The 21711-nt window shown below is 37.0% G+C and overlaps 1 protein-coding gene across 3 annotated transcripts in view; it reads left to right on the top strand.

Moving 5' to 3' along the window:
* Sbf (SET domain binding factor) overlaps positions 1–21711 on the top strand; it is a 211026-nt gene that overhangs the window by 132681 nt on the left and 56634 nt on the right. For all 3 annotated transcript variants that reach the window (XM_081739289.1, XM_081739287.1, XM_081739288.1), the window contains 3 exons: positions 185–392; positions 2004–2149; positions 6776–6911. In XM_081739289.1, the coding sequence (XP_081595415.1) occupies positions 185–392; positions 2004–2149; positions 6776–6911 (490 nt within the window). The remainder of the gene's footprint in view (positions 1–184; positions 393–2003; positions 2150–6775; positions 6912–21711) is intronic.

The following is a 21711-nucleotide window of genomic DNA, read 5'->3' as shown; positions in this document are numbered from 1 at the left end:
TATTTTCCATAAATCTAGTCTTGCTTTACGAAGAACGAACATTTCAGCGAGGCTTTTTTTTTTTTTTTTAAATCTGTATGTTGTTTGGAATATATACACCCAAAGAGGCTTCATCCCATAAGTATTTATACTCCCCCTCCCCTCTAATATGCTGCAAACTAACCTTCTTTGTTTCCTTGTATAGGTCGAGTGGAGGCAAAGGACCGAAAGCATTTGGTCGTTGGGGCTCCTTGAAAGATAGGAGACACAGTTCTCAGGGTTCCTTAAGTAATCTTCCTGTGCCACATCGAGGAAATCCACGTCTTTCAACGGATTCGGATTCCGGAACGGAAAGCGTACAGACTTTTCAAAGAGCTGCTTTGTACGTGTTCGGGGAAAAGGCTCAAATTAAAGTAAGTATACCTAAACACAGGACAGCCATCTTCTTCCAAATTTGTAGTAATAACTTCATGTGGAGATTCGTAGTTTTTTACGCTTTAACATTTTGAGAATCACTAACTGTAATATTGCATGTATTTTTTGGAGGAGTGAAGAATGTATTGCAACATCATCCTACCATTAAGGAAACCTTGAGTATCAATTTTTAAAAATCTCTACTTTTACCATATTTTATATTGAGTACTTACGCGTCATTGTAAAAGAAAGAAAAAAAGTGTTGTTTTATTTGTAACTTTGGAACCAAAGATCTGCACACAAGAATATTCCATAAGTTTTGTATAGCAGTCAAAGTCTACTGCTATGCCAAGTTTCCTGTGATAGCTTCCCGTTGTTCGGCCAACTTGCGTATGAGAGGAGGAGGAGGAGGAGTAGTAGTAGTAGTAGTAGTAGTAGTAGTAGTAGTAGAAGATGATGATGATGATGATATTATTATTATTATTATTATTAGAAATATGTAATAATCTGACGTAGTGCAATTTAAATAACTGAAATTTATGTTTGATTGGCAACACTGTAAATCGGGTGGTATTCCGCAGTATGTCAAATAGTGTCCTCCTGTTGATAGCTGCATGTTACGAAATTTCATCGAATTTTATGTATTATTACATATTAACAGAAATACGAAACCTCTCTTCCTTAGCAGCGTTCGAAAGGTAATTTCTTCTAAAATGGAATATTGTTCACCTATCTGGACAATTGCAACTCCTACAAATCTATCCCGGTTAAACTCAGTTCTAAACTTCTTTTTTGCAATAGTACGTTACAGAGTACCTCGCACACGTGCGCTGACAAAACATGAACTGTTACAAACTCTAAATATTAACTACCTGACACTCGTCATAAAAGCAGTGACCTCAAATATCTGTGTAAATTCTCACATGGTCAACTCAGATCCGAAACGTTACTCTCAGAATTGTATTTCCGAATTCCATTCATACAAACACGTAACACACATCTTTTCATATAATATGTTTTAGACTGTCAGTAGTTCAGCGTTCTCTGTTGTACAGGCATCCTAAATTATACAACGAAATCTCATGCACCCGTAGATTTCTCTGCACTCCAACGTCATTTTTATGGATAACTTCGAGTCAGCTATTCTCAACGTTGTTATTACTTATGTGGTGGTGATCTTCTTCTTCTTCTTCTTCTTCTTCTTCTTCTACTACTACTACTACTACTACTACTACTACTACTGCTACTACTATTATTATTATTATTATTATTATTATTATTATTATTATTATTATTATTATTATTATTATTATTATTATTATTATTATTATTATTATTTCTTCTTGCAGTTGTTTGATATTCTAGTATAAACTGGCATTCAGTTGTATCTGAAATTGTGTTCGTAAATAAAAGAAAAATAATATGTTAAAAGGGCGTTTCAGTATAAATAGCCCACCCTGTATATTATGCCAAACGAAACTGACTGACAAAAGTAGAATTGATTTAACATTAGTTGTAGTAAATCTTTTTATCTAACCTGATGTGAGTTTGTTTCCGTAAAATAATATTTCAAAGTTTGAAACGTTGCAATTAATCATTCTACTTTATAGGGTGTGAAAGCTGAGTCCTCGCCAAAGACTGACTTCATTCCTGTGGAATATTATGATGTGAGGCATACAAAAGCAAGTTTCAAAAAGCTTATGAGAGCAACTATACCGAGTTCGCCGAGTACAGAACCTGAGCAGAGCTTTCACAAGTGAGTACAAAAGAGAGAGCATTATCCTTTCAAATTAATCGCTGAGTGAATTTAGTTTTGGATTTCTCAGTTGAAAAATCAAAGCCTTGAAAATATTTGAAAATCAAAGTTTTTCATTTTATTTTTTTAGAGTAGCGTTTTTATATATTATTGTATACGATTACCTTAATCCAATGCAATAGTGATTTCGTATTATTAATAATAATAAATATGTGGTCAATGGTGTACAAATAGAGAAAGTAAGTATTATTAAAGGTCTAGATATTATATTTGACAGTCAGTTTTCTTATCACATAAATTGTATTGTACAAGGTGACAGAAGGATAATGGGTTTCATATAAGAAGGAAGGAAATATATAAATTACTTGTAAGACCACAACTAGAATTTGGTTCGGTAGATTGGACATTTCTAAAACTTTGAAAAACAATATAGAATCTGTGCATAAATGTTTTATTCGACTGCCATATTTTAAGATTAAAATGACCTACTATTCACATGGCTATGAATATTGGAATGATCATTGGGGTTTAAAGAGTCTTATGAATAGGAGAAAAAATTTCGACAGAGTATGCATGCAAAAAATATTAGATAATGTTAATATCAGTGAATGCTTTTTTACGAAACATAGGTTTTAAAGTACCCCATCATAACAAAATAAATAGCACGATTTTAGTTCCTTTAAATTGGAAATGTGAAATTTTAAAAAGATTTACTGATTCTTTAAGCACATTTTAGACTAACTGTATTAAGCAAGTGAGTGTTTTATGAGATTGTTAAGCAATGATGTTTAGAAACATTAAGTTAAAATGTAATTTTAAGACTGCTGCTCTTAGCTTTTCGTTGTTTTAGATAGATAGAGAGTTTGACAGCGTTGACAAGGAATTATTTCTGCTTAACTGACATTTATCTACATTGTGTTTCATATTAGTGCTCATCCTTTTACTGTTTTTTATTTACTATTATTACTATTATTATCATTAGTATTATTATTCCATCTCAGTGTAGTGTTCTGATACCACCTGCTGTATTTTTACCAAAAACTGTTCGCGGCACTGAAACGACGACGACGACGACGATGATGATGATGATATGATATTATTATTATTATTATTATTATTATTATTATTATTATTATTATTATTATTATTATTATTATTATAGTTCAGCGTCAGTACTGAGGTTATGTAAGACGTGAATCTACAGTTTCAAGTGGAATCTGAACCATCATAATGTATTTAAATTTTAAGACTTTCTACCGAAAATTGAACATGGGGTTCTGTGTACCAAGGCGCGCTCTAGCCACTGAAGCAACCAGGAGGACTATTATTACTGCTTCCATGGAGTGAATGGCCAATGTGTGCGTCTTTAATGCAATCTCGCATTCGATTTGTAGTTATACACAGTGTTTTAGTCGTTGGTTTAGCATCGTAGGTAGTTGAAGAATTGCTACGTGAAAATATTTTTATTATAATTATCATCATTATTAAAAATAATAATAGGTTTTAAGACAAAATAATAAGAACTAATAAACAAGAGGATATTAGGAGAAATGAAATCTTGAACGTGTAATTTACATTTAAAGCAATAGACTAAAAAAATAAAGGGCTCCTCCTCTAATTCCCAGGATTACGAATGACGAATCAGAGAGAGAGACGATAATTTATAAAGGGGCAGAATTCGTGATTACTATAAATCTTAAAGGCAGAATAGACTAGAAGGCTTTTATATACCGGGTGTTATAAAAAAAATTCACAATATTTTGGGAATAGGTTCCTCACATCAAATTAAGGAAGAAAAAAAACTTCATATGGACTTGAGGTCGGGAAGTACATAGTTTCGTAGTTCTATGGTGCCGAAAACGTGAAAAAATGAACTTTAAAGGTCCATAGTTCCACTACTATAGGACCAATCATAGTCAGATCAAAATATCCTTGAGTATCTAGTATGTGAACTACACAAATGTCCATCTTTCCGCCGGTACTTGCAGAATCATTTTAGAGAAGCTGTTTGGCAGTACTTGATCACCCTCCACCTGCCTCTCTAAAAATTGGTGTGCAAGTACTGGATCATTCTTCAGGGTGTCTACTGATACTGGAAATACGTGAAATACTGGAATTTAATTTTGATACTGGAAATACTGAAAATATACTGGAATTTTGGTCCACATACTGGAAAAATTATGTCATCATAAATATTATCATTCTTTATAATTTATTCTGAATTTTTGAACTCCAGAAGTCCAGGGTAATAACAATCTTATAACTAGAGTAGAATAATACACATTTATATAAGTTATAATATAACTTAATAATACATTTATATAATAGAAATAATGCTCTTGGCTCACTGTTTCAGATCTCCGACGGGCCATGAAAATCATGAATCAATGTCGGTCAAAGGAAGGTAGTGAAATTGAGCTTCATATAATAAAAAAAGTGATTTTATAGAACAATACTTATGTAATACAGTACACTTACTGAAATAATAGTGATTTTCCCTAATGATCCGGCGTTAAGGCGTGACGCCATCCCTCTTCGGGTTGCAGATAGTCACTATTTTTCCCCTTTCTACGAATTCTGTTTTCAGTTTCCGTTTTCTTTCTTTTTCTTTTTCCTTCAATACCTCACATGTAATGACGATAGGTGCATTATATTATATGCAATGCTTCAAGTACAGTATACAGGGCTGCAAACTAGTCAGTAAAAGTTTGCTCAATGATTGGAAACTGAGGGCTAGTTTTAATGCTTGTTATGCATGTGGCACATTGCTTGTGTAAAGATTTCAGCTCTTTCGTGAGAAGCCACATATACCTAATGATTTGTATTTGAAAGAAATCAAGGCTAACTAAATTTATTAAAAATAAAATATTCATTTGATGGTTAAACAATTACAAACCTGAAGTTATCAAGAGTGTGATTATTCCTAAAGAACTTTAAAGAAGTCATTGTATTAGGTATTGAAATTTTGCTGATAGTTATACTGAATATACTGGAAATGTACTGGAATTTTAAAATTGAAACTTAGTAGACATCCTGTTCTTAAACATGGATATTTGGATAGTTCACATACTACGATGGTCATTCGGAAAGTAAAGAACGTTTTTGTATAAACACTTTAATAACTGATATACAAAGGCGAAATTTGTGTTACATACTATGTGATACTTAAGTTACTTTTCGACATAGTCGCCGTGTAAATTTAAACACTTGTCATACCGTGGTACAAGTTTTTCTATGCCTTCGGCATACACAGTTGCCGCCAAACTGTTGAACCAATCACTAACAGCTTCCTTAAGTTCATCATCACTGCCATAGTGGCTTGATGTGAATCGCCTATCCTCTTGAATTTTCCGCTCAATTCTTCCTTTGAGTTCGTCAGTCACAACAGAAGGCCGGCCCGAGCGTTCCTCATCGTGCACATTCGTCCGTCCGTCATTAAACATAATGCACCACTTACGAACTGATGCTTCATTCATTACATTTCCATACACCTCAGTGATTTGTCTATAAATTTCTATCGGACGGACTTTTCGTGCATTCAAAAATCTTATCACACTACGAACCTCACACTTGGCAGGATCAGTAATTGTATCGCACATTTTACAGTCGCACAGCGAAGCAATAACGGACCGTAGCGGATCGCAGCTGGTGCCAGACTGAGGCTAAAGCATGCCCAGGTCAATAACCCAGCGGCAGCGGGGGTGGGGGAACACGCGCACGCGCTAGCGCGAAACGTTCTTTACTTTCCGAATGACCCTCGTACTTCCTCAGTGATGTCTTGACCCGACTACGATAGGTCCCATAGTAGTGAAGCTATGAACTTTTAAAGTTCACTTGTTTCACGTTTTCGGTACCCTGTAACTTCGAAACTATCTACTTTTGAGCACAGGTCTATATGAACTTTTTTTTTATATATATAATTTTGATACGAGGAGTCTGTCCCCAAAATATTGAGATACATTTTTGCAACACCCTGTATAACGCGTATTATTATTGTATATTGAATCACGAGGGGGCCGCGGTGGCTCAGTGGTAGAGCGTTCACCTCCGGTGCTTGTGGTCCCTGGTTCGATCCCAGCTCGCGCCGTGTGGACTTTGTGGTGGACAAACACCGTGCTCGTGGGTCTTCTCGTGATTCTCCCGTTTCCTCCCACTTTCCCATTCCACCATTGCATTCATTTCTCATCATCACCGTCTCCTTTAGGCTAACCGGCATAAACCGTGGGACGTAAAACTAAAAGATTTCATTTCATTTTCCTTTTGATCACGAGGCTGTATGAGACATATCTACAGTTTAATATGTAATCCGAACCACCACAATGCGTTCAATATTCCTTCCGGGAATTGAATCAAGGTCCTTGTGCACCAAACATTCGAGTGCTAGCTAACAGGCGGGGCAAGTATAGAGGCGTGTTCTGTCAGAATTCTTAATTTTATTATATTGTTATCGAAGGTTTATGAGAGTAGACTGAAATTCATTGTGGTGTCTGAACTACATTTGCTCTCACCGAAAACGGAACTCTCTTCATCTTTTCAAAAAACAAAAGGTAATAATTTATCACCTGTGGCATTCATATTAAAAATTAAATCTTCAATCATCCTAATACTGTTATTTTTCTGTTTCAGGTTAATTGAAAATTCTGAGTGGCTTCAGCAGCTTCAGAGTATAATGCAGTTATCAGGAGCTGTTGTAGATCTTTTGGATGTTCAAGGTTCCTCGGTTATGATCTGCCTGGAAGATGGCTGGGACATTACAACACAAGTACGTAAAGTTATTTCGTGTATATACTATAATGTAGTTTTAATTTGAAGATATTTGTGACATTTTTGCTGAGGGCAGTTGTTCGGAAGCGGCAATTCCAATCTATGAACCAACAACGAAAATTAATTAACAAAAACCGTTGAAGTTACGCCTTCAGCTCACTTGGTTCTCGGTCTAACATAAGCAGAAATTTAAGTCAAAGTATCAACAGTAGTAGACGCAAAAGAAACAATGTATTAACACGGAGAACTATAAAACTATAACCACTAACTTGATGGAAAAACTTCAACCTCGATCTCCCGCTTTCCGGGTGGTTGCTGTACAAATTGAGCTGACAGTGGGACGAGCTGTTTTTTCATATGTTGTGTCGCTTTATTTCTAACTGCTACTAACAGAGGTAACTTACCATATTGGGTCGATGCATAAGTTCGTGCGGTATTTTTTTTGGTTGGCAACAGTGCGGCGTGAAGCGATTGTTTATCGTTATTGCGATGTTTTACCGTAGTGCAGAGTTTGTGTGCTGTGAAACACAGGTTTTCTTGATTGTGAACGTATCATTGTATATATTTCAGACAAACTAATATGGAATGTCAAGTTGAGAAAAGTGATCATTTCCGTCACATTTACTCTTCGAGTTTAATCCGAAGATCCAGTGCAGCAGAAGCTGCGAGAACAATTTCTGCAGTGTACGGGAATGAAGCAATTGCTGAAAGAACAGCATAGCAATGGTTTTCCCGCTTTCGAGCAAGACAGTTTGACTTGTCTGATGATCCACGTTCTGGAAGATCTTTAGATTTTGACGAAAATCGCTTGAATGAGTTGCTTCGTGAGAATCCTCGTCAAACAACGCGGGAAACAAGTTTTTGAATGTGTATGCAATGTATTGTTACAGTCGTAGAATATGTTAATGTTAGGTCTATGTTGTATTTGTATTTGAATTTATTAAGAGTACCAATCGAGAGCAATCAATTAAGAGTACCAAGAATACATTTTATCCAACTAACTCACTCACTCACTCTGTCTCCTATGGAACCCAGAGGTTCAATGCCGCATTCACAAAAGCTGTCCATTGATTAAAGCTATCCCTAGGCAACTGGGTCCAGTTTCTATTTTGTATTCCTATCTCTGCGAGATCCATCTTAATACTGTCCTCCCATGTGCGAATAGATTTTCCGATTGGATTTCCAGTTAAAATTTTGAAAGCGTTCCTACTTCATTCTGTTCTGGCTACCTGACCTGTCCACCTGAGCCTCCTAGACTTGATGACTCTAACAATGTTTGGTAAACCGTATAAGTTATGTAGTTCCTCGTCGTGAAGTTTCCGCCATTCGCCATTTCCGTTCCTCTTGGGTCCGAATATTCGTCTCAGGACCTTGTTCTCAGATACTTTCAGTTTACGTTCTTCCCTCAGAGTAAGCGACCATGTTTTGCAACCATACAGAACAAGAGGCACGATTATCGTTTTATATATTTTAAGCTTAAAATTCCTCGACAGAGTTCGCAACAACAGAACATTTTGAACTGGATAATAACACGAATTCCCTACTTTTAGTCCACATTAATTTTCTTCGTGGAAATGGTTTTGGTCTGTTAATATTGATCCTAGATATTTGAAAGTATCCACTGTGTCGAAAGTATTATTTGATATTTTAACGCATCCATAATTTGCGGTATTATGATCCCGACGAACTTCCAGGTATTTAGTTTTTTGTGCAGTTACTTCTAAACCCATGTCCCTACAAGGTTTTAATAAAGCCGCTGCATTTCTTTTTGCTTTTGTCCTATCATCTACTATACGTTTCATTTCGTCACGGTCGTTAACTCTGCTAAAAGCAGAAGTGATATAAATACACTAGAACTTCCGGTTTTAATATTGATCTGCATAGAACGAAAACAATAAGACATAGCGAGAAGCGTTTCTGTTCTTGAAATTATTTAGCGTTCTAAGAACAGGTATCAAACCAGAAGTGGCAGCAACGGTTTTAACGTTGATTGCTATAGAGTAAAAACTGTAATAGAAAACGAGAAGTGGCTTTTCTGGAATCAATTGAGCGTCTCTATAATATATCCCATATCCACTGTAGTATCTCTACTAAAACCGGAAGAAGTAAAAATCTACTACCACGTCGGGTTTCAGTATTGAGATAATATCACGCCATATAAACCAAACACCTTCACGTGGTATACACGTGATATTGCTGCTTAGTTGTTATAGAATTTCTTAAAAACGCAGTCCATATTGGTTTCACGTAATGAAAGAGCAGATCATTAAGGGAAAAAAAATGATCATACCTGTTAATAATTGATGTATGAATAACCATAATATTTTAATTGGTGAACTGTAGTTACTAATTTGTAGTCCTGCTGATGCTTTTTCTTTTTTCGTCAGAGCCTAAAGAGAAAACATATTCAAAGTAAATCATAACGCATGTTTATTTCGTCATGTTGTTTTGTCATAAATTGCAAATTGCAGTATATACGAAGACAAACAAACAAACAAAAAAGTGTTACCCTCGCTGTGGTAGACTAGAAATTTGCAATTTGGTCACGCGTCCTTCTCTACATATTCACCTCATATCACCGTACATTTGTCACATTTATGGATCAGTCTGTTCATACTATATACGTAAAAGCATGCAGAGTTGAACACAAACCAGGGTTTCACCGCATTAACGACGTCATCATCCACAAAACGCAAACTCGCAAATGTTCCTTCTCATTTGGGAAGAGAAAGTAGTCAAATGAAGCTCGATTGGGTGAATATGGTGGGTGGGGCAAAGATATGTAGCCACATTGTTGACAGAAGTGTGTGAGTGAGTGTGCTGGTCGATATGCCTGTTCATTGTCTGCTAGTAGGAAGACCCCATTTGAGAGCAAATCCAAAACATGAAAATAACCATGTTTGAGTGGCCGTTAGCTTTTCTTTTTTGGGGGGGAACAACGTATTTTTCCATGCTATACTAAATACCTTGGTTTCAGGATCAAATAGATACACTCAGCATTCACCTCTGTTTACACTGTTGACAAAAGCATCCTTGCCTTTAGGATAGACCCAAAATGTTTTGTATACATTGCTGTTTTTGAAAATATGCCAATAATCGTAGAACCCACATTGCTGCTACCTTGCCCATATACAGAATATTATGTAATTTTTTTTGAAGAACTCTCCTTAGCTAGACAGTTAAGTTGTCTATCTTCAAGGACTACCTGCTTAACTTATTCCATCACGCTTGGGTGTGTAGCCGTCGAGGTACGACCTTCCCTTGGATGATCCTGTAGTCGTATGCGACCACATCCGAATTCTCCCTTCGGACGTTTTACTATGTCATTTGTGTGACCGTATTCGAATTCTCTCTTTGAACGTTTCAATGTGTCATGAGATGGTAATTACTCAGCATACACATGTATCATTCGTACCGATTTTCCTTGACGATAAATAAACCTAATTATAACTCTGTATTCGATTTTGTCCAACATGGTGCAACTGCCTAGTTTCCCAGCTATAACATTGATGTAACGGAATGTGTGAAGACACAAATTAGCACTTGTATCAGTAAGTTGGAAAACTATCGTTGTTTTTCTTAGCATAACTGTATATCTATCACGGTGATGGTAAGAATTTTCTATATTCAACTAGCTGAACCTGCGCTCTCTACACAGCGCATTATTCGCATATGAGCATAAATCATTCCTTACAACATCTGTACATGTCTCTTTACAGACACAAGTTAAAGACGTATTGAATAAAAAATAGCCAAGGGGTATCATAAAGGGGAGATTTTTCGATTAGTTTTCTGAATATCTCGCACCGTTTGCAAGATTTGAGCCTACTTCCGGTTGGAGTTTCTAATTCATGTATGACCAGTGTTTTCTTTCTTCTTGCATGCAGTAAGTAATAAGCAAATACATTACATACAAAATTAATATAATGTCAGTTATATATGGTGTTCATTGGGCAAAACACTCCCAAGAAAGGTTCATCTTAGACTCGAGAAATGGTTATCCTTCCTTTTCCATTATTATTTGGCTATGAAACAAATGCCGGAGACATATACAACCCCTATATACAACAGTGTGGTGTTGGAATGTATAATGATTAGGATGTGATGTTTTATTTTTTTATTTTTTTTTTTTTTTAATTTCAACACTTCCAATGTACCCGTAAAAATGTAATAAAGAAATAGTGCCCATGTTTTTTAAATATTCAATTAGAACTGGACAATCTACATGAAATTTGCAATCGATCAGTGAAAACGTCATCTTTCTAGAGCCTGTAGTTTCTGAGATCTCATTGTCGAAAGTATAGGCCGCAAACATATATGCGTATTTTAAAAGAGCTCCAAAGATGGCAGCACAATTCATTTGCATTTATTTCGGAGAAGGCTTACTAAAGGCAAAGGCCTTTGAGCAATAATTTAAAAGGATAAACTTTGTGAAAAATATTTCTTTAAGTAATTTATTTAAAGTACACTCTTTTAAAAATATTTGTCTTTGTTATAAACGTGAAATCACAAATAACCGTAAATCAAAGGTTTGAATTCTAAGGTTATAGGTTAGAGCTCGGTCGCTTTTAAATGTTACTGTAGCATTTTAATAGATAGATAGAAAGTCTACTTCATACAGTTGGTGAATATGATGCTGCGAATGTACTTCGGTTTCTTTTGTAATATGACATTTAGTCTGAAAAATAAAAATGTGACAACTCGTTTTAGTATAACAACTTGTTATATTAAAAATTCCAAATAACAAATTAGATGCGCAGTGCTTTTAATAGAAATAGAAACAATTTGGAGCAAATTTCATTCAAAGGTACGTCGTTGCTATTTCACTAACATTTATATAACCTTGGTGTGGAAAGGGACACTGAACTTTACTCCATCTAACTATTTCATAAAACTTAACCATCCTACAACTGTTCCTTACAAGTCTAAAACATAAAACAGAAAGGTTATAAAACACCAGTGAAAATTATTTATAAATGTTTGTACTGTTATCTTTATACACTGCTTGACAATTGCTAATGAACAACTGATTTATGCCACGTAGCATTCCCGGCAGCCGACCAATTACAGTCAAATGCAATGCAGAGGGTGTAGTTGAGTAGGACCTGTTATTGTACAAAAGGCAGTGCACGAAAGCTCTGTATTCAGTCGAAAGTGCATGCAGTGAGGTGTTCGACGTAAATAGCGCCGTAGGTAGTGGAACTCAGTTCTGTGAAATTTAGTGTAGTGGGGCAATAATTAAGTGCAAAATGACTTCAAGACAGCATCTGAGTGTGCAGTTAAACGGCTGGAAGCTGGTCAAAATGTCACTACTGTGGCGATATCAATGGGAGTGCTAAAGTGTCATCTCGTTATTACAGGGCTCATAGCGGTTCACTTTTTTTTAAACTAAAAGTTACTTTTTTTTTTTCAAGTTGGTCACTAAAAGTTACTTTTTTCTCAAATTTGTCACTAAAAATTACTTTTTTTGGGAAGGGAGGGAGTTAAGTCATTTTTTCGTGTGATTTATGTTTTGCATTGACAGTTTTCTAAGAAAAATATAAAAATAAAAGGTAAAAGACAGAAACTTGTTACTTAATACTCTTCTGAAAACTTCAGCACTTGCTGCCATGTGCAGCTATGCTGCCACATGTAAACCAAGTCAGCTTTATTCTCACTTCAGCCTTTATTCTTTTCTAAAGCACAATGGGTGGTTGGTGGGTGCTTAAGCTCTCAAGGTGAATTTGAGAGCCCTTCTGTGTTTGTTCTTTCTTCTAGTTAACATTTTTAATTTATTTTAAAAGTTCATAATAAGGGTATAAACATAATCCACATTATTTCCTTTGATCTTATTGTGTTAAAGGAGAATGACATACAGGGAGTCCATAAAGTCCTGCAGGAAAGTAAAACTCTATAACTTGGAAACTACGTAATGTATTAACAAATACCTTTTGGTGTACTTACAGAAAGGTTCAAAGTTTTGTTCCAGCTAGTTAAGGTTCATCGCCAAACCTCCAATTGTGCACCATTCACGTCCAAACACCCTTGCAGTCTTTTTGGGAAACCAAGTATTGCGTGTTGGCGGTGCTCGTCTGGAATGTTCAAAATCACACCAGTTATTTTGTTCTTGAGATCGTGCAGATTAGCTGGCTTCTGCGAATACACCTTGGTCTTCATGTGTCCCCAAAGCCAGTAATCATAAGGCCACAAATCTGGTGATCTTGCAGGCCAAAGTGTTGGTCCTATTCGGCCAATCCATTTGTCCTTAAATTCTTCGTTAAGAAACTGTCGAACTTGAAGGGCATAGTGCGCCGGTGCCCTATACTGTTGCATGTGGACCTCATTAAGGATGCCTAACCTAGTAAGTTCTGGCAAAAGGAATGTCTGTAGTATGTTCAGATAATTGTTACCATTTACCCGAAGAAAAACGGGCCGATAATGTGGTCCATTGAAACAGCACACCACACATTGACTTTGGGATTACTCCGCTTGTCCTCCTCGAATTCACGTGGATTTTCCACCCCCCAAATTCGGCAGTTGTGCCTGTTCACTTTTCCCGACATGAAATGTGGTTTCATCTGAAAGCAGAAATCGAGACAGAAGGTCACTTTCTTCTTGTAAGCGGGTAAGCATTGACTCTCAGAATTCCATTCTCATGTCACAATCTTCCTCTATCAGCTCGTGCACAAATTTTAACTTATAGGACCGGATTTTCAAATTCTTGCGTACGATCTTGTGTAACGTTGACTTCGGTATTCCCAGTTCCAATGACCTACGTTTAAGCGACTTCATCGGACTTCTGGCTACGCTGTCCTGCAACGTGTGAATCACATCGTCACTCGTTCCTGAACTTCCACTGCGTGGTAAATCTGATACACTTCACGTTTCTTTGAACTTCTCGTACCACCTCTTGATACTTGTATCTGCTGGGGGTGTTTTCCCATACGTTGTTTGGAACTTTCTCCACTCTGAAACGCAAGATTTTAATTCCGCAAACTACAAAACACATTGTGTCATTTCTTTAATAGACGCCATCTTAACTCACGTGATTACCAGCGCGAACGTCATCGAGCATTGTGGCCAGAACAAAACTTTAAACTTCCGTTCTTCCAACACCAAAAATTTATACACTTAAACGTAACGGTTTCCAAGTTATAGAGTTCTGCTTTCCTGCAGGACTTTATGGACTCCCTGTATATTAAGTGTTTACAGTTTACTTTTCATTGTATGCAAAATGTTGGTAGAAGCCATACCTATATTTACCAATCATGTGGTACCAAGACAAACTTTTTTGTAACAAACCAGTTGTACAAGACAGAATCTTATTACCAGTTAATGGTAATCTAGATGCTGTATTAACAATAATTACATTAATTTTGTGTTATTTGACATAATGAAAATATAGAAATTTGACCTTACCCCATCCAGATCTACGTAATTAATAATGAATCTCCAAACACAAGTAATCCAATTTTTTTTTTATTAGCTGACAAACTTACGTAAAACAATTTTTAATCGTAATGCGTTAAAACATTACGTATTTCAGCTATGATCCAGCTGGCCCTGTTTTGGTTGAAAAAAAAAAAAATATGTAAAATTCAATTTATGCCCAAGTTTGGCATCAAGGCTTAAAATTACATTTTGATGAGATTTTGATCACTTTTTCATGTGTTTTTGGTCACTTTTCAACTATTTAGAAGAAACCAGACCACTATGAGCCCTGTTATAGAAAAAAGCCACGGAAGCTGGAAATGTGATGCGAAATCATGCTGGTGGTCGTCGAAAAAAGACCATACCTCAAGACGATCGATATGTATTCCTAGTGGCGAAAAGGAACAGACTGCGCACTCCTCGTCAGATACCATGTTTGGTAGAGTTTCATTCAGATATTCACGCACTAGGCGACTCCAGTGAGGGGGTGGCCCGTCTTGTTGAAAAATGAAGTTGTCTTTGTGCAGCCTCGGAAACAACCAGTTTTGTAACATAGCGAGATACTGCTGACTGTTAACCGTGTTTCCATTAAAGAAGAATGGGCCCTAAACAGATGATCGGGATATCGCACAAAACACATTGATTTTGGGCGAATCTCGTACATGTTCAATGACTGCATGTGGGTTCTGTAAGCCCCAAATTCGAACATTTTGTTTGTTTACCTGACAACTAAGACGGAAAGTAGCTTCATCACTGAACACGATGCGTTGTGCAAAAGTGTTATCATTGTCAATAGCATCCAGAATCTCGTTACAAATTGCCACACGTTTGCGTTTGTCATCAGGATGCAGAGCGTGTAACAGCTGTAACTTGTACGGCTTCATAACCAACCGACATCTCAAAACACGGCAAATTGCTATTGTTGGCACTTGTAACTCCACGAGTTGATTTTGAAGGACTACGTTGGAAAGCAGTTTGAATTGGTGCATCATTTTCTTCAGGAACACGAGGGCGGCCAGGACTCTTTCCTTTACATACACATACACATCCTGTATCCACAAACTGTCGATACCATCTGCGAATGTTCCACCCATTTGGAGGATCAATTGGCTACCTCAACCTGAAACGTCTTTGCACTGTAATCACGGAATTGCACTTCACAAAATCGAGAACACAGAATTATTTCTGCTGCGGAGTAGCCATTTTAAACATATGACGGATACCAAGCAAAACAGAAGACAACTGACATCTAGCGGCTATTAATATAAACTAGACTGTATTCATTTGTCCAATAGCCCAGCCGAGGCGCAGCGATCGATAGTTTGGACAAAATAATTCTTCGTAATGCGTATATTCTTTTTGAAACAGTGTATATTTTGGTGTTAGTTATTATAAATGTTATAATGGTGCACGGACGTTTTAATATTAGAATTGTATTGTTTTAACTGACTTATTGGATTAACTTTTTACACTTAGTGTTTTTAACTACAATATAATATTACCAATTTATTTTTTTTATGCATGGGCTAATCCATATGAAGTGGTCCAGAGCAGGTTGCTCGACCATCTCCGAAAATTATAAAAAGTGGAGTGTGATGAACCTTGTGTATGGGAAGGTCAATAACACGAGTCACGTATTCGGAGGTACAATTGTTCCTGAATGGCGGCCATCTTCGTTGTCGACGGAGTGCAATTTTCTGCAGTTGCAAGCGTTTACGAAAACCGCATTTGCTCAGGATTTACTAATCAGAGGAACATGAAACAAAAACGCATGTGTACAGGAGGGACCAAGGTACACGGAGAATATACAATCGTGCGCCCAAATGGAGATTCAGGGTTGCAAACTAATATATGAAATCACCAGAAAAAGTACAGAAAAATGCACGTTTCAAGGGGCTGTATTTTGGAATGGCATAAAGGTAGTGGTTCAGAATTTATGGTGTGAATACTAGGGCATGTACAGATTTTTCAGAAACATTTACAGCTGATACGATTGTTGTCACAGAGTTTTGGGGGTTCGAAAGTTGGAGTTTGTCATTTTTATGGGTTAATATCTCAGAATGGTAAACTGCTAAAAATCGCTGCTGCAGTCACCAAGCAGTTCTGTATGAAAAAAAAAAAAAAAAAAAAAAAAAAAAAATCATGACTGATATTATATGGAGAACAAAGTTAGAACAATGTTAAGAAAGTACGTGCGTGACGATGGTATTCAGTGTATTAGTACTGACCGAGCAACAAAACAGTACAAAAAACAAAATTAGTTCTTAGTGTGTTACGGACATTCATTTGACAACAGGAAACTTCTGAAATTCGTCACTTGTTGATGTAACATAACATCGTAAGGTATGTTCAGAAATGGGGGTAAAACGATTGAAGCTTCTTGTGTCTGGAATGGACTAACAGCTCGCAAATCGCTCTTTCAGTTGATCTTCATGTTGAAACACGATTTCAGTGGAAGCAAAGACATACGTGATCCCCTTGATGTGTTCTGAACAAAACTGAAACATATCGTAAGGGTGTAAGGGTCTGATAAGTAACTAGCCTCTGCAAACTAGCCCTTGCAACTTCTCTCTTCGTCACACCACCAACACCATCACATGCAGTGTTACCGTGTGACGTAGGAAAGAAATGCCATTCGGCTTCGAGCCCAAAGTCTGCTTGATGGTGACACAGATTGACAAAGTTCTTCTTGTTCTTGTATTGGCTGGACACACCATCAGAAAAGTATGTAATCTTTGCTACGTGTGGTAAATGTTCTCGAATGTGACTGATAAGATGTTGCTGAAACGTGAACTGCCACAGTATTATGCGCTAAATGATCACTTATTACGCAGAGACAAGGATGCAGAGTGGCTTGCTGATTTACCCAATAATAGGACTGCATGGCATCTTGGATGTTGAAAGTATAGTTTTCAGCAAAATCAGCCAAAACTGTACACTCAGAATGACTGAGATTTTAGGTATTGTGCTTGAACCTTGTAAATATTGTGATGCTTTTTGAGATCCTCGCGTTTCTCACATAATGTTTCAAAAAATTCGTCCGCTTGTTTGACTACCATAATCAGTTCAGTCCTATTAACTGTAACCCATTGCTTGTATTGAATAATGTCAGGGAAAACTTCAATTTCCATGGCTTCATCAAACATCGACAGAAGGGCAGCTTTTGCTGGACAGTGTTCGCATGTTTGCATCATGGAGGCATTGCTGTTAATATCACATACGAGTAACTCGAGGAGATCCATGTATTCAACGTTTAGTTTGGCCCATCAATCATTAACTTTATATTTTGGTGGTAAATACATACACAGACACTATAAGTACCCGCAGCACCGGCAAGAATGCACCATTTAGGTCTCATAGCACAAAACTTAGCTCTGTGAATATCTGTGCATTCTGGATGGTTCTGTTTAAATGCCAGGTATAGCTCGTTCAGGTTACATAACAACAGTCGTTTCTGTTTCTGAACCCTCACACTTCCTGCAAGTATGGTCTACAATCTTTCTTGCGTGGACACAAACGGCTGTATTCATCGTCTTCATAAAAATGGAGAACCTTTTCTGTTGTGTCTGGTGACACTGATACTCCCTGCTTGTGCCCCAGATCTGGTAAAATTCCCTGCTCACTCACCAGTTTCCTAGTAATCTTGACAAGACGTTCTGACACATTAAGTTCAGTTGCAATCTTCATACGAGGCCATGTTGTTGGGAGCAAACTTAAGATTTTTACTTTTCCTTCCTTGGTAGCAATGGTACATTTCTCTTTTAATTGATGTATCAGGATTTCATAATCCGAGGACACTTGTACGCTGTCGCCTTCATCTTCAATAGTTTCCTCGAAGGCAAGTTCTAATTGTCTTCTTAGCGCTTGTGACACTTGGTCCATTTTGCGTTGAAGCTTACGTTTCCTTTTCTCGGCACTGACTTTTCGTATTTTTGACGGTGGCGATAATCCTAACGTACAACATGCTGAACCTAAAGTTTCTAAGACGGATGTTGACGGAACAAATTCAACATCGCTGCTTGTTTTGATCTTCCACGTTACTTGCACTGGATGCAAACACTGCGGAGTAACAATTGGGACAAAGTGCTTTTCCTGGTATTAACTGAACATCAGTCTTCTTTCCTTGTAGCATGTGTTCAACGATAATTTTTCGAAGTCCCTTTTTAATAGAATTCTTATGAATTTCATTGGGTCACAACACACTCGACCGAACAGATAGTTATATTGCTCTAAATATCTTACTTCATGGTAGTTGCACACTGTCACAGGTTCATAGCCAATTCGCAGACGAAGCAACTCCTGACTATCTGTTTGCAAGTCCGAAATATACTTTAGTCCCTTTGCACAAACACCATACGTAGATTTATGCCATTCCTCATTAGTTGCATTTCCCACAGAACCCTGAGATTTTCAGCGCACACCACAACAACCTTCCACTATGGCTGTAGCAAAACGACTGACGGATACTCCAACTGATTGACTAACATTTGGAGGGTAAATGCATAGATAACAAAAAACAATACAGATGGGTAACTCCAACGTGAACGATTTAGGCCGCGGTTTTACTGCCACCTGCTGCTTGTTTCCTCAAACTGATAAAGTAGAATGAATATCCATCGGATTATAACGTAAAAAGTGATTCATGCACCGACTTGGCATTGTCAAGCACGTGCTTTGTTAACATTGTCCTAACAATGTTCTCCATGTAATATCAGTCATGATTTTTTTTTTTGTGATAGTTTATTAACATACAGAACTGCTTTGTGGCTGCAGCAGCAATTTTTAGCAATTTGCCATTCTGAGATATTAAGCCCCAAAAATGCCATAAAAATGACAAACTCCAACTTTCGAACCCCCATAACTCTGTGGCAACAGTCGTATCATAGCTGTGAATGTTTCTGAAGAATCTGTACATGCCCTAGTATTCACACCATAAATTCTGAACCACTACCTTTATGCCATTCCAAAATACAACCCCTTGAAACGTGCACTTTTCTGTACTTTTTCTGGTGATTTCATGCATTAGTTTGCAACCCTGAATCTCCATTTGGGCGCACAATTGTATATTCTTCGTGTACCTTGGTCTCTCCTGTACACATGCGTTTTTGTTTCATGTTCCTCTGATTATTAAGTCCTGAGCAAATGTGGTTTTCGTAAACGCTTGCCGACAACATAAATGGCCACCATTCAGGAACAATTGTACCTCCGAAAACGTGCCTCGTGTTATTGACCTTCTCATACACAAGGCTCATCACTCCACTTTTTATAATTTTCGGAGATGGTCGAGCAACCTGCTCTGGACCGCTTCATATGGATTAACCCGCATACAAAATAATTTAATTGATTTTTATAAAATATTAAACACTACATTTGGATATGTATATATTTTTAACATATACCGTATTTGCCACATTAAAATAATATACGTTCAATTCTAACAATATTGCTTCTTCTATATATTTCTACATAACCATATCAACCAGATAAAGAAGTTGTCATACGAAAACAACGAAATATCTCGATGTGATACAAAATATTTAAATTATTTCTTTATATACTTTCTTCCTCTTAGCTTGTGCCTTTTAATTCACTGCTGAGGACGCCCATCGGCGTCCAGTACTGAATTTGGCATATGCACCGGACGCCGCTCGTCTTGTCCCTGCAGCTGATTCACTTTCCCGCCAGCGCTAGTGCAGGTATTGGCGGGAAAGTGAATCAGCTGCAGGGACAAGACGAGCGGCGTCCGGTGCATATGCCAAATTCAGTACTGGACGCCGATGGGCGTCCTCAGCAGCGAACGTGTTAAATAGCACTTTTGCCCGTAAATAGAAACGATACTTAGAAGTACATACGAAATATACATTATCATTGTAAATGAAGCAAAGAAGAATAGCGAAATAGGATGAATTGACGACTTAAACAGAGTTAGAAGTAGGAAGGAATTCTGAAACGAAAAGAAAGGGAGGAAAAACTAAAAAGAAATTAACAAGAGAGTAAAGCGTACTAAAATAGTGGAAGTTGATAGGCACGCCGAGCATACTTGTAGACAAACATGAAAGCAGTAGAAAAAGATAGTAAGGGATCAAAAGGGAAAGAATTCCGCATATATAAAACAGATATGCTTAAGTTTTCAGAAAGGAGAAAGTTTCCATGATCAGACATTGTAAGAATTGTATCTACGTTTATTTCGGAATTCTTGACTCAGTGGAATTTCTAGAAAAAGTCTATGTTCAAGTTTAGAAAAGCCAGTAAGAAAGCCCATTTACATTAAAAAGGAAACATTCAATAATGCGCAATTCTCGCTTACGGTTTCAGACAATTACTCGCTCCTTCCTCAGTGCAAGCACTGAAGTTCTGCTGCTGATCAGTCATAATGGGGAAGATATCAGGTTGTTCCTGACAACCATTGGTAGGAAGGTTTTCTGCAAGTTTGGTTCTATATTTTTCTCACTCCTCAAATTTCTTGATGAAACACAGATGGATATGTTCTTCTGTGCACTTAAATAATGAACGTTCACTTAACAGTTGCAAATACGTAGTCCTAAAAACTAAACACGCTACACGCATACTTAGAAAACTGTCGTTGTATAGGTTTATACACCTCTTAGTTGCAACTTGCTGTGTACCAATAAGTTTGTTATAATAATTAGTAGCTAAAAATAGTCTTTTAATTATAGCAAACACTTGTAGAACTAATCACTTCCATCATCTTATTGCAAAACGAGATTTTTTTTCAAACAAATAGCGAAGAGTTCGTATTACGAAAAATCGATTCTCAAAAGTAACGAGACAATTGTAATTAAAACGGTTTGGAATGTAGATATTTTGGAACCAATGAATACAATAAAATCGAGGTAGGTCATTCCTTAACGATATGTAGGGCACGGTGGCTCAGTGGTAGAGCGCTTGCCTCTGGTGCATGGGTTCTCTCGTTCGATCCCCGGCCAAGTAAATTTGTGGTGGGCAATATCATGTCCGTGGGTTTTCCCGGGGTGCTTCCGTTATATCTCTCATTTCATTCCACCAATCTTCCATCATCAATCCTTAAGAGTCTTCATCCCAGCGAAATTAAAATACCGCTAATTTTACAGTAATTATGTGATATCTTCAAATAGATAAAAGATAATTGAAATATGGAACAAGAGCGCCTTACACAATATTATTTTGCGTGAAGTACCGTTATCACAAGTCACCTAGTGGCTTTCCGTTTTCAGCTGTTTAGAAACGCGAAAATAAATGCCGATTTTCAAAATGGCTCGAAATCGAAAGCAGATAAGTGAGTCGTGATAACGGTTTCTCATGTAAAATAATATTGTCTAGGGCGCTCTTGTTCCACATTTCGATTATCTTTTATCTATTTGAAGATATCACATAATTACTGTAAAATT

Source organism: Thermobia domestica, chromosome 14 (genome assembly GCF_964235325.1).
Source record: "Thermobia domestica chromosome 14, izTheDome1.hap1.1, whole genome shotgun sequence".
In the NCBI taxonomy this organism is placed as follows: domain Eukaryota; kingdom Metazoa; phylum Arthropoda; class Insecta; order Zygentoma; family Lepismatidae; genus Thermobia; species Thermobia domestica.
Note: the sequence above shows the minus strand (reverse complement) of the source record. Positions and strands in the feature narration are given on the sequence as shown.